The sequence below is a fragment of the Puntigrus tetrazona genome, chromosome 20, assembly GCF_018831695.1.
Source record: "Puntigrus tetrazona isolate hp1 chromosome 20, ASM1883169v1, whole genome shotgun sequence".
In the NCBI taxonomy this organism is placed as follows: domain Eukaryota; kingdom Metazoa; phylum Chordata; class Actinopteri; order Cypriniformes; family Cyprinidae; genus Puntigrus; species Puntigrus tetrazona.
This window is the reverse complement of record NC_056718.1, coordinates 13949021-13962914: the sequence shown is the minus strand read 5'-3', so window position 1 is coordinate 13962914 and position 13894 is coordinate 13949021. Positions and strand designations below refer to the sequence as shown.

The following is a 13894-nucleotide window of genomic DNA, read 5'->3' as shown; positions in this document are numbered from 1 at the left end:
TCACATCTGACCTCAAAATTTCAGTTTCTGAAAGTTTAGAAGAAAGCTTAGAAACATAGACATACTGAGATTTACTGCTCTGTTCTGGAATTATCTGTAAACACACAAATACAAATGGTGTAATTTATTTAATAAAACCCTTAAAAAATTGTGTAACAAAGATAAACACAACATTTCTAGGATGGGCCTCTGAATCTGCCAAGAAAGAGGATGCTGTTAGTGGGGTTGTGTCTGATGAAGAACAAGAAGGGGTGATCTGCTGTGAAACGCTGAAATTGTCGATATTCAATAGTACAGCCAACGTACTGTAGGCATGCAGTGGCTGCTGCTGCTTCAGTGCCTTCCTCATTCATCTCAACAAATGCTTTGTGGATCACTGCTGAAACAGAGAGACCATCCTGATTGCTCATGCCTGTCAGATCAGCCTTTGTTTCCTGGAACACAGAGCTCATTCCCATCTTTTTCAGTATTTCTGATAGGGAGCTCTCAACCTCCAGCTTGAACTTTGGCAAATGGACTCTGATATCCATCCATGTCGTCATTTTGTCTCTTCTGGTCCAGTCAAGCAGCTTGTCGAGGGTCAACTCGCTCTCCAGCTGTCAAGCACACACAGATATACATGCTAAAAAAACGTACACAGCACCAAACTATTCTATAGGATTCAAATTATCTATTTTGCTGACCTTCAGAAGAGGGTCAGAGCCATCCTGAGCTTCATCTGGAAGAAGGATCAACATGCTGAGCTCCTCCTGTTTATAAGGTAACTCCAGCACCTTCAGTTTAGACTCTGGGATGTATCTGAATGGAAAATGTTTCTCCTGGTACATCATTTGCACAGGCCGGCTCTCATTCTGATTAAATGCATAGTACATACAAATGAATAATAAAAATCCACAGAATCAACTTTTTATTCAGTTTGCATATGATTTTGGATTACTGAATCAAAAAGTGGGTCACACCTTATTTATTGTAAAAGGCATTTTTGTCGTGTTTATTGCTTTAAATGTGTGCATCCAGGTCCCTTTGAAGTAGATGGCATTAACCAGAACTAGTCGAGTCATTCCAGTCACCATTCCCGGCTTGAGAAGATCTTTGATTTTATCTGAAGAGAAATAGAATAGTATTGTTTTATTTATAGTGTTCAGATCACTGTCAATAAATCACACTTTACTTTCACAGCTTACAAAAAGACTATGAAGATTAGTTTTGCATCACGCATAACCAAAATAAATAAATACCAGCCTGTAATTTTCAAGTAAATTGTTCAGATGTGTATGATTAGGTTTAGAACTAAAATTTGTAGGAAAGTGACCCTCGAAAAGCAGTTACAAATCCATGATTTACGTGTTATTCAAATAATTTTATTTTCACATTTGATATGATATTAATATCTCACTCTCTGTCTGCTCTTCCACCCATTTATTAATGAGCCGTCGTGACTTGTCTGATGCTCCAATGAAGTCCACAGCCTGAAGGTCAGCGTGGTACAGCTTCAGAGTAGAGTCCAAATACTCCTGAAGGACAAAAAGTTAGAGTCATACAGACAGCATCATAACGTATCATTACTGAAGGCAGAATAAACTGACAGGTAAGAAGCTGAAGGTTTTCTCTCCGTAGAGACGGTTGGCCAGTCTGAGGATGTAGGAGGCTGATGGTCTGTTGATAGCTGAGGTGAGGGTTTTGAAATGAGAGTGAACATCTGAGAGAGAACTGAAGGACAAAACCTGCAAAGTAAATGTCATTATCACAGTGCAAAAACTAACAAACAAATAACTGTACAAGTGAAAACATATTATATATTAATTTAAATATAAAGTACATATAGCACTTCTTGGACTTTCTTTAATGTAGCAGATTAAAAAACATTGCACTGATGTTCAATAATACACAAACTTTTCTTTTAGGACACAACTAGAACTTTTCATTGATTAGTAATCTTCATTCTTAGTGCTAAAACAGATAACTGCAGAAGTATGTAAATTTTAAAGACAGATTGAAAAGTGACTGAAAGTAATAGCGCCAATGGTAACATGTCCTTTCTTCATACCTTTTCCATTTCTTTGGCAGTGTCTCCTCGGGCTCCCAAGTAGACCATGCTGAGCGCTGCACTGATGCTCAGTGGAGAAAAGAACATGTTTCCTCCAGCATTGCTCTCGCTCAGAGTCCGATAGAGATCCAGAGCGAAGAGACTGTTAGCACGAGAGAGATCCTCCATGACTGAAATAAAAAAATAAAAAAAAAACCCCAAAACATCAGAACAGTGCCATGGTATATGCAATATTGTAGCCTTTATGTCTGGATAACTGTTGTGCAAAGTTTGTACAGTTTATTAAAACAATCAAATACACAAATATACAAGTAGGTAAAGCTTTGTGAAACCTTGTGACTCCTTTCAGGTATAATTACAAGAGTGAAATCTGAAAATTGTTAAGTGCACCCCTTTAATATATAGTCTAATAGAACACGTTGGTGTTACTATAGGTAGCTGACACTGATAATTCAGAAATGGGTCATGTATGACTTTTGTGTTTTCAGGGATTAATATTTATATTAATATATATATATATATATATATATATATATATATATATATATATATATATATATATATATATATATATTAATAAAATGTGCATATCTGTGTATATGTCCTTTTTTTAATTCGTTGGTTGTACTCCCAGTTTAACTAAAAGAATCTTCAATTGAGCTACTCATATTTTAAATTAGTTTAATTCGGTCAGGCTACTTCTCTAAAAGAGTAGTTAACTTCAATACAAAACTGCTTATAAATTGAAGCTACTTATAGGGAATTATAGCAATATCTTTTAAAATATTGATATCCAGCCATATCTAATACTATCTAAGATCTAATGATATTGCACATCAAAACCTTAAACAAACACATTTACAAAAAAATATAACCAAAGGCTACTCCCCAAATCATACAACTAATTCTAAAACATTAGTGATACGAAGACATGAAATGCCACATGCTAAATATTAACTAATGCAGACGTTTCTAATAATTAATATCTAATAACGTAGCCTAGCCATTTGCATCGTACACCAAAGCGAACAAATCAAACTTTGATACATTTACAGAAAATATAACTAAAATACAATACTCCCCCAAAAAGACACAAAATGCCACATACTAGAACCGCTGAATTTCTTGAAGATGTTTGGACCTGAGCAGAATCTCCAGCGCTGCACGAGAGAAAAACGAGTGTATGTGCACCTGTGTGCCTCGACAGGTCTACTCGCAGAGAACTTTAATGCATCAGCTGCTGCAGAGAACTTTAATGCATCAGCTGCGGTCGTCTGCTTGAGCTGCACCGCTGAGGAGCGAGAAATGACGCCGGATACCGGAAACTTTCATTTACTGTCACTCTACTTCTTTGTGGTCAGAGTGGTTTGAAATCTTAATCGAGTCTTGCGCAATTTCTTTCTTTCTTTCTTTTTAATGTTCATCCATTCTCTTGAATAACATGCTTATGTTATTGGAAACAAAGCTACAAAACGGCACAGTGCTGATAATCAGTGATGGTTAGTGTTGGAGTTGTGTATCAGTGTCCACCGGGTACCAGGCTTTACATCAGGTCCGCAAGGTAGACATGGAATGTTGGAACTGTGTCTTGACATATATGCACCTGTGGCCCTTCAGTTTCAGTTCGGTTTCCATCTGTTATAGCACTTCTTGTTCTAGGTCATGACATGACCTCCATATAATGTCTTGAACTGGTGTAGGCGTCAGAGAAGCTGAAGGAGTGAAGATTCTGACGCAACAAAAGATATGTAGCTGATGATAATTTATACGACGAACATGTTTGAAGTCCTTGTTTGTTCATTTCCCTTTACTTATCTTGCCCTGTCCTTTCCTCTATAAATAAAGCAACTTGTGATCTGAGCTTCGGAGGCAAAAGGAGAGAAATCAGCTTTTTCTCCTGCTTGCAACCGACAGCACAATCCTTGCAAGCTATAATCCAAAGAACTTGTCTTGTGCTTTATTACGTGTTGAATTGATCCTTCCTGGTTAAGAGCCGTTTGAGTGAAATAGTCCCAACAGTCAGGTTGGTGTCGAACATGTAGACTCTTTTCTACAAAACCGCCGGTGAACCTGTGTTTGTGTTACTCACAAGCTCATCACACTCTGTAATGTCCGGACTGTTGATAGTACTTACGATAGCAAACCCCTGCAAGACCAAAGATTTCCTTGTGTTGCAAAAATTTTATTTAATTTTTTTGGCATTATATGTTATCATTGCCAATGTTAACACATTACAAATAGCGTAGACGTAAATAGAGTTACATGATCAAATTACTTTTTTCAAGTAATTACTTTTTTCAAATTGTCCTAGTTTTATATATATACACATATATATATATATATATATATATATATATATATATATATATATATATATATATATATATATATATATATATAGTTATTTTTTTTTTTAAAGATATGTTATATATTTTTATATGTTATAAAACACGTTACTGTGTTTTTCCTATTGATTTTTATTAATGTGTTTTATTATTTCGGTATGAATACACATTAAATAAATGCATGATTTCTTTTTCAATATTGTTATTAAACAGAGTGTAAAAATACAATATGTGCATGCCATACATGATAAACAACACAACATGTAATGTTCTTTTTCCCTTTTTTTAATAAATGCATGATTTGTAGCATTTCTGCCACATACATTACTTTAAACTCTGAACAGATTACTCTAAATTGAAATGACATATTATATGCATAGCTGCTTTGAAATGATATACGCTAAAAGATCATGTGACACTAAAGACTGGAGCACGAAAAATGTTTTTACTGTATTTTTGATCAAATAAATTCAGCCATGGTGGGCATAACAAACTAAAAAAAAATCAACATTATCATACGCATTTGACCACTGTTGTTTATATTTTTTAAAACAAAAAATATACATTACAGAACTCTCTTTTTGTGCATTAGGGTTCTGTGTTTGTCACACAGATGAATAAAAGAGCATATGGCTCTTAAAAGTAATACCCAGCCTATATATTGCCAGTTTCCCATAAAACTATTTGAGACAAACATACAACTGGAAGGGTCATGCGCAAAACCAAAATGTATGACTCTAAAACAATAAATGACCAGGAATAATGCCAATTGTGAATACAAAAACAAACACAAATGGTGTAAATTATTTTGTTTGCTAAAATATTAAAACAAAAACATAATTTCTTCTTCATTAAAAACAGAAAAAGAACATTAGGATGGGCCTCTGAATCTGCCAAGGAAGAGGATGCTGTTAGTGGGGCTATGTCTGATGAAGAACAAGAAGGGATGATCTGCTGTGAAACTTTCTGAACGGCGGGCACATAACAATGTAATGACTGCGGTGGCTGCTGCTGCCTCAGTGCCTTCCTCATTCACTTCAATAAAAGCCTTGTGGACCACTGCTGAAATGGAGAGACCATCCTGACTGCTCATGCCTGTCAGATCAGCCTTTGTTTCCTGGAACACAGAGCTCATTCCCATCTTTTGCAGTATTTCTGATAGGGAGCTCTGAACCTCCAGCTTGAACCTTGGCAAATGGACTCTGATATCCATCCATGTCGTCATTTTGTCTCTTCTGGTCCAGTCAAGCAGCTTGTCGAGGGTCAACTCGCTCTCCAGCTGTCAAGCACACACAGATATACATGCTAAAAAAATTAACTGACACAGCACCAAACTATTCTATAGGATTCAAATGATCTATTTTGCTGACCTTCAGAAGAGGGTCAGAGCCATCCTGAGCTTCATCTGGAAGAAGGATCAACATGCTGAGCTCCTCCTGTTTATAAGGTAACTCCAGCACCTTCAGTTTAGACTCTGGGATGTATCTGAAGGGAAATGTTTCTTCCTGGTACATCATTTCCACAGTCCGGCTCTCATTCTGATTGAAGATAAAACTCATTAAATGAAGGAATGCATAATATATACAAACATAACTTAAATTTATATTAAGTTCTCAAATGCCGTTGCATCCCTAAAACAAAATGCAGGTCACACCTGGTTTATTTTAAATGGCATTTGTTGTGTGTCTCCAGCATCGAATATGTGCATCCAGTTCCTTTAAAATAGATGGCATTGACCAGAACTAGTCGGGTCAGCCTATTTACCACATCTGGCTGAAGAAGCTCTTTAATTTTATCTGACGATGAAACAAAAACAGCTGTTTGTTATTTATAGTGTTATGATCATTTGCATCAATTTATACAATCATGTACTATATATATCTTCACATATAGTCTATAAAGCTGGAAGTGATTAGCCTTTTTTCCCTACACATTATGATATATTTTATTTGACTATTTTCTCACTCTCTGTCTGCTCTTCCACCCATTTATTAATGAGCTGTCGTGACTCGTCTGATGCTCCAATGAAGTCCACAGCCTGAAGGTCAGCGTGGTACAGCTTCAGAGTAGAGTCCAAATACTCCTGCATAATACACACACAATTAAAACATAATATGCAAATGTCACATTATTACAGGCAGAAAAGAGCATCCCTTAATGAGCAAGTCTGGAGAACAACAGATGATTGTTGTTGAATGCGAATATAAATGAAATATTTTATATTTTATCACAGTAATTTAATTTAAGTGGTTCACATGGTTCTCTGAGACCCTCATTGCTCGTGCAAGATGTGTGTATCATTCACCTAAACCGCAGAAGCAGACAAAATGTTATAACACATCTGTGAAATAAACTCACAGGTAAGAAGCTGAAGGTTTTTTTCTCTCCGTAGAGGCGGTTGGCCAGTTTAAGAACGCAGGATTCTGATGGTCTGTTGATAGTTGAGGTGAGGGTTTTGAAATGAGAGTGAACATCTGAGACAGAACTGAAGGACAAAACCTGAAAAAGTTTTTTACAAAACCTCTGAAAATCGGTGACACTGTCACACAAGTAAATCACCAGTCAAGTACCTATATATGAAGAATAAGAATGGCAATAATATAAGTGACAATGACACCAAAAATAACCCAGTTATAAAAAAAGTCCACAGTTTTCAATTACAATACAGAGCGTCTATCAGACTGTTGCATGCTGTATTCTTTACTAACCACCAGAGGGCCTTGTTTTCAACAAACATCGAATCTTTGGCCCTCCGCTGCAGAACGCAAGACCCAGGGGCGTGGTCGAGAGTAGATCCAACCCCTCCCACCTTCAAAATACCTAAACCTACCCGTCTCCACCCCTACATCTGGACACAACCACGCCCCTGAATCTTGTGTTGTGCAGAGGGGCTTATTGGGGCAGCAGGCGCAAGTAGAGAAAATACGGGATGGAGTTTAAGTTATGGACTTTTAACAGTCTTTGCTCTAAATGATTCACGTGGAATGGACTTGATGAATTAACATTAAGTCAATGCTGCAGCTAAAACGCGAATAGAGTTTCATTTATTGCATTCCTTAAGTGGAATGGGTTTGACCGACGGTGCTCTGGAAAGTAAACAGACATACACTGAATCAAAGACTGTAAAAGTGTGTGGGCCCAATATCGTATTATTTAAATGGGACTTGTCTTAAACAGTTACAACGCCCATGCTTTCAATTCAAAATCAAAGGAAAAAACAATATACTGAAGTAATTGTAATGTTATGAACGCTGCTTGTACAGCTAAATACTATCTGAATTGCGCAGAAGGCTAAAGGTTTTAGACATAAAACTAAATTCGCCTTTCAAATCAGTCTGATCTGGCTCTGCGGTCAGCCGTTTGTGCTGAGCTCGCTTCCTGTGAACAATGTTTACTCTTGCAGTTTAAACCTTAAAGCTGAACTAAAGCAACTAAAGAAGCAATAAACTCAAATAAATGACAACAGTTAACAAATGATAATAAACTAAGGTCATAAATGACAGCAATGAATTTCAACCACAGTACTTTTTGTAAGGTCTTTCATTTCAGAAAAAAACCAAGCACCTTAATAACCTTAATTATCAAAGTAATTCGAAATTACATGGCGACAGAAGAATTTGCAGAAACGTTTAATACACAATCGACATGTATAAAAATAAAAATAGGCTACTAAGAGTAACGTGTCCTTTCTTCATACCTTTTCCATTTCTTTGGCAGTGTCTCCTCGGGCTCCCAAGTAGACCATGCTGAGCGCTGCACTGATGCTCAGTGGAGAAAAGAACATGTTTCCTCCAGCATCGCTCTCGCTCAGAGTCCGATAGAGATCCAGAGCGAAGAGACTGTTAGCACGAGAGAGGTCCTCCATGACTGATGACAACTCAGGGATAAAATGCGGCAGCTGAGCTCGCTTGATTCTACTGCACCGCTAATTAACAAGAAAAGTTGCTTGTCAAAACTATATCTATCTTAGAGCATCTTACTGTCACTCTGCTTCTTTGCGTAATCGGAGTGGATTATATTTTGCATAAAAAGCACCCCACCCATTGACGAGGTTTCACTTCCGTCTTAATTTTACCCTTTATTACATCTGTTCTATGAACAATATAATTATGTACTATAGAGGGCTCTAAAACATGAGTATACAGTTCAAATGATAGGCTATATGTTTGACTTCACATCTGTCTCTTTCACAGGTTACGAATAAATAACCAAAGTTACTAATAACATTAATTTTTTTTTGCCATCTGTCATTCAGTAGGCTAGTCCTTAATTTTACGAATACTTTAGATTAAGAAACGCATCGGCTATTTACTAGGTTAATAACAAAGTTGCTCCTATTGATAATAAGTAGGCTACTGGTAGCAGATGTAGTTATAGCTATGGGATAGTGTTAATAGGGTCATAAAGAATAAGGATTTAATATGTGCTTCATAAATTCCAATAAGAAGCCAATATACTAGTAATATGTGTGGTAATAACAAACTAGTTAATAGTGAATTGTGTTCCCTAATCTAAACTGTTACCATATATTTTGATATAGTACAAGTTATTAGTTGGGAAGTAGTCGTTTTTAGGAATCGGCAAAAGATAAGACCAGAACCACAAAGCAGAACCACAAAGCTATTGGGACCTAGTACTTACCCCAGCACAACGTGTTGGACTTCTTACACACAAAAATGATTACTGATTACTTGTTTCTCCTTTCAAAAGTAATATTGTTTGTTTATATTACATTCTGGCAACAATTGCTACTACTTACATACTTTTTCTTTATGCCCCACAGAAGTTGCAGTAGTCGCTTATTTTACCCCAAAATATTCTGAATTGTTACTAACAATATATTTCTGCCTCATCATTTGGCCAAAAGTCCACATCGGATCAGAGACAGACGTTATTAACACTTCTGTGGTGATAGTAATAGTGACTTTTAATATGGTGTAATATATTTATTTAATAAGCATTCCAAGAATAACATCTTTATGGACCTCTGAATCTGCCAAGGAAGAGGATGCTGTTAATAGGGTTGTGCCTGATGAAGAACATAAAGGGGCGATTTGCGGTGAAACTTTGAAACTGGACAGCACAATCAGATGTAATGACTGCGGTGGCTGCTGCTGCCTCCGTGCCTTCCTCATTCACTTCAATAAAGGCTTTGTGGATCACTGCTGAAACAGAGACCATCCTGACTGCTCATGCCTGTCAGATCAGCCTTTGTTTCTGGAACACAGAGCTCATTCCCATCTTTTCAGTATTTCTGATAGGGAGCTCTCAACCTCCAGCTTGAACTTTGGCAAAAGGACTCTGATATCTATCCATGTCGCCATTTTGTCTCTTTCGGTCCAGTCAAGCAGCTTGTTGAGGGTCAGCTCGCTCTCCAGCTGTTAAAAACACACATATACAGACTGAAAAATAACATACAGAGCTCTAAACTAGTCAAGTGCATCATCAAAACTATCCATCATTGCACTTTTGCTGACCTTCAGAAGAGGGTCAGAGCCATCCTGAGCTTCATCTGGAAGAAGGATCAACATGCTGAGCTCCTCCTGTTTATAAGGTAACTCCAGCACCTTCAGTTTAGACTCTGGGATGTATCTGAATGGAAAATGTTTCTCCTGGTACATCATTTGCACAGGCCGCTCTCCTTCTGATTTTAGACAATTGACATTAAATTTAGAAATGTACATGCAAAATTATCTCTAAAATTCAACACATGAACTTTATATTAATTTTCTATATGCACCCCTGAATCAAACCTGGTTTATTTTAAATGACATTTCTCTAGTTTCTATTGCTTCAAATGCGTGCATCCAGCTCCCTTTGAAGTAGATGGCATTAACCAGAACTAGTCGGGTCTGCCGATCTATCACATAGGGCTGAAGAAGATCTTTAATTTTATCTGAAAAAAAAAAACAGTATTGGATTATTTACAGTATTCTGGTCATTAAACTATACAAATTTAACCTCATGTTGGTCTTTTTACAGTTTACAAAACACTATACAAAAATAATACCATATCTAATACATTTGTAAACTAAATTATTCAACCCCTGGATTCTGAAAACATACAAAATTACAATTAAAACTACAATCTTTGTCGCTTTAAACATTCACTAACAAAAATATTCAAGTTTTGTGTAGAATCTTTTATTTTTATAACCTCTAATAAACACTGTCTCTAAAAGCTTGTCACCTCTCTACAGCAATCTTGACCCATTCCTTGCTTCAAAAATTTCAGATCACTGGCAATCTTTGGTTTTCATGTTGCCACTCTTTTCCCTCAAATTCCACTGACTATTTTCAATATGAATTAAATCTGAAGAATGATAAGGACACTCAAACTGTTTCTGATCCCTGAACCACGCTTCAAGATTCAAGTATCTTTGTGTTGGCTATCCTGCAGAAAAGTCTGAAGATCATCAAGCTTCAGTCTCTCTATCGAAGGTAGCACAATCTCTGCCAAAATGGCCTGATACACCTGTTAACTGTCACTTGCCCACTTGTCATTAGATGTTTTAAACAGTAATATCTTAGTTTACTTACTATTACAAATATTTTACAGAGCAACTATAACTTATAAATTTGCAAGAATAGTACTCTTCAGAGTCAAAAAGCATGTTTTAAAAAGAGGAGGTAAACACCTCCATTCATTTTCTTGTCAAGTGTTCAACAGGTAACACCCATTCTATGTTTGGATAAAGAAATGTCTATTTTGATAAGGAACAACAGATCCATATTTTTGACAGCGTGAACTACAACACAGATCTAAAGTTCTCATTGCCTATCTTTTTCTTTTTAGAGGTTGAATTAAAATCAAATACTGCTATCGGCCATTAATAATTTTGAATGTGATTTCTATACTTCACAATTTAAAATGTATGGAAAAAACATGTTTTAGCTCACTCAAACCCATCCCTGTTTCTAAACCTTTTCACTTTAACATTCTGATATAATAACTTCTCACTCTCTGTCTGCTCTTCCACCCATTTATTAATGTGCTGTCGTGACTTCTCTGATGCTCCAATGAAGTCCACAGCCTGAAGGTCAGCGTGGTACAGCTTCAGAGTAGAGTCCAAATACTCCTGAAGGACAAAACAGAGGGTAAATCTCATACAAAAACAATAGGTAAATTTAAATCTTTTTTTTTTTTTACTTATATCTAAAAGTGAACTTTTCATATATTCTATATTCTTTACTATATTCATTCACGTAAAACCTTTTGTTTACATTTTTGAAAGTCAAAAATCCAGTATCTCAAAATATTAGAATATTGTCCAACATCAAAGGTTTGCAGAAAAGAAAAAAAGAAAAATTCAAGTTCTTTCATTTATGTATTCAATACATGGTCAAGGCTCCTTTAGCACTTCAGCATCAGTGAGATGTGGCATGGAAGCGATCAGTCTGTGGCACTGCTGAGGCAATACTGCGCTTCAGCTGCGTCTGGATTGACCGCTTTCTCATCTTTCTCTTGGCAATATCCTATAGATACCATATGGAGTTCAGGTCATGCGTGTTGGCTCTCCAATCAAGTACAAAAATATCATAGTCAGCAAACCAGTTGGAAGTGGTTTTGGCCTTGTAGGCAGGTGCTGGAAAAAGAAATCAGCATCTCCATAAAGCTTGTCATCAGAAAAAAATCACCTTATAGAAGGCTGTATCGATTTTGGAGTTTATAAAACACAATGGACAAACACTAGCAGATGTCACGGCACCCCAAATCTTCACACTGGACTTCAAGCAGCTTGGAATCTGTGCCTCTCCAGTCTTCCTACGGACTCAGACCTTGATTTCCAAATGAAATGTAAAAATACATTTCATCTAAAAAGATCACTGAGCAATAGTCCAGTTCTTTTTCTCCTTATCATAGGTATAATGCTTCTGGTGTTGTTTCTGTTTCAGAAGTGTCTTTGTAGGCATTTTCCTGAAGACATCTGAGTGGGCAACTCTTGACAGCTTCAGTCCACTTCTTGTGAAGCTCTCCTGAGTGTTTCAATCAGTTTTACCTGACAGCACTCTCAAGCTTGCGGTCATCCCTCTTGCTTGTGTTTTCCTACCCAATTTCTTCCTTCGAGTCAACTTTGCATTTAATATGTTTGATACAGCACTGCAATGTAAAATGCCATCCCTTTTAAAAATGACCTTCTCTGACTTAACCTCTTTGTGAAGGGTGTCAAATGATCGTCTTCTGGAGCACTGCCAAATCAGCAGTCTTCCCAATTATTGTAGTTTCAAAAAACAGGAGATACCTGGAATTTATATTGTAAGGATGGTCATTTAATGAAACTCGAATGTAAATATTTTAATAGTTTGAGATATTGGATTTTTGACTTTCATGAGCAGTAAGCTTGAATCATCAAATAAAAAAACACTTATGTACTTTACATGCAATGAATCGAGAATATATGAAACTTTCACTTTTACTGTTTTTTTTAACAACTTTCTAATTTTTTGAGAAGCACCTGTAAGAATAAAAAGATCAAATCAGTGCATTTGCATGCGAATATGTGTTTTTCTCACAGATAAGAAAGCAAAGCATCGATTTAGAAAAGCTCATGATAAGCATGAAAAAAAAAGTCTTACAGGTAAGAAGCTGAAGGTTTTCTCTCCATAGAGGCGGTTGGCCATTTTGAGGATGTAGGAGGCTGATGGTCTGTTGATAGTTGAGGTCAGGGTCTTGAAATGAAAGTGAACGTCGGAGACAGAACTGAAGGACAAAACCTAAAGAGAAAAACAGATGTCAGGTGTGTTTGATCAGGGTTGAAACGTGCAGGAGAACTCCAGGAACAGGTTTGGGCACCCTAGTTGTAGAGAGACTTAATGCCTACGTCCCACTGTGCATAATATCCATCCTAAATAAATTCTATGTGAATTCCATACTGAAAAAACAATAGAACCCTGCCCAAAACACAATAGAAAATGTAATGGATTTAATGGTTGTAATGGGAATTGCACTGGTTTCATTGGAAAGCATAATGGTGTCAACTGATGTGCGATGGATTATATTGTGGGACGTTAAATCCTATTGGAAAAGTGTCCAAAACACACTACAAAAGGGAAAGTTCACAATTTTACTAGTTTTTGCATCATCATCATCATCGCTAAATCAGTAAGTACCTTTTCCATTTCTTTGGCAGTGTCTCCTCGGGCTCCCAAGTAGACCATGCTGAGCGCTGCACTGATGCTCAGTGGAGAAAAGAACATGTTTCCTCCAGCATTGCTCTCGCTCAGAGTCCGATAGAGATCCAGAGCGAAGAGACTGTTAGCACGAGAGAGATCCTCCATGACTGATGACGCTGCGACAAATAAAAGCCCTCCTGCTGTGATTAAGATAGTTTATGCAGTTATCGTTTAAAATATTACAACGTGTTTTAAATATATTGTTTGATTAGCCTGTTTCCCCCGCAATCAGGTTTTTCTCTTTTGTTCGACTCACTATGTGGCGGATATTTTTAGTAGTGTATAAAACGACTGCCTTACAAAAACGCCCCTTTCGTCATTCGCGGCT

The 13894-nt window shown here is 36.8% G+C and overlaps 1 protein-coding gene and 1 pseudogene across 1 annotated transcript; both read right to left on the bottom strand.

Moving 5' to 3' along the window:
- Positions 1–113: 113 nt before the first annotated feature.
- LOC122325489 lies at positions 114–8486 on the bottom strand. The gene is given in 15 exon segments (XM_043220530.1): positions 114–596; positions 684–851; positions 960–1102; positions 1397–1514; positions 1587–1724; positions 2048–2217; positions 3156–3372; positions 4137–4193; positions 5267–5671; positions 5763–5930; positions 6047–6108; positions 6111–6188; positions 6358–6475; positions 6751–6891; positions 8090–8486. Coding segments are annotated over 15 exon segments (2571 nt in total). The 5' UTR covers positions 8258–8486; the 3' UTR covers positions 114–176.
- An 812-nt stretch (positions 8487–9298) lies between these two features.
- On the bottom strand, positions 9299–13886 carry LOC122325094 (annotated as a pseudogene).
- Between the last annotated feature and the right edge of the window lie 8 nt (positions 13887–13894).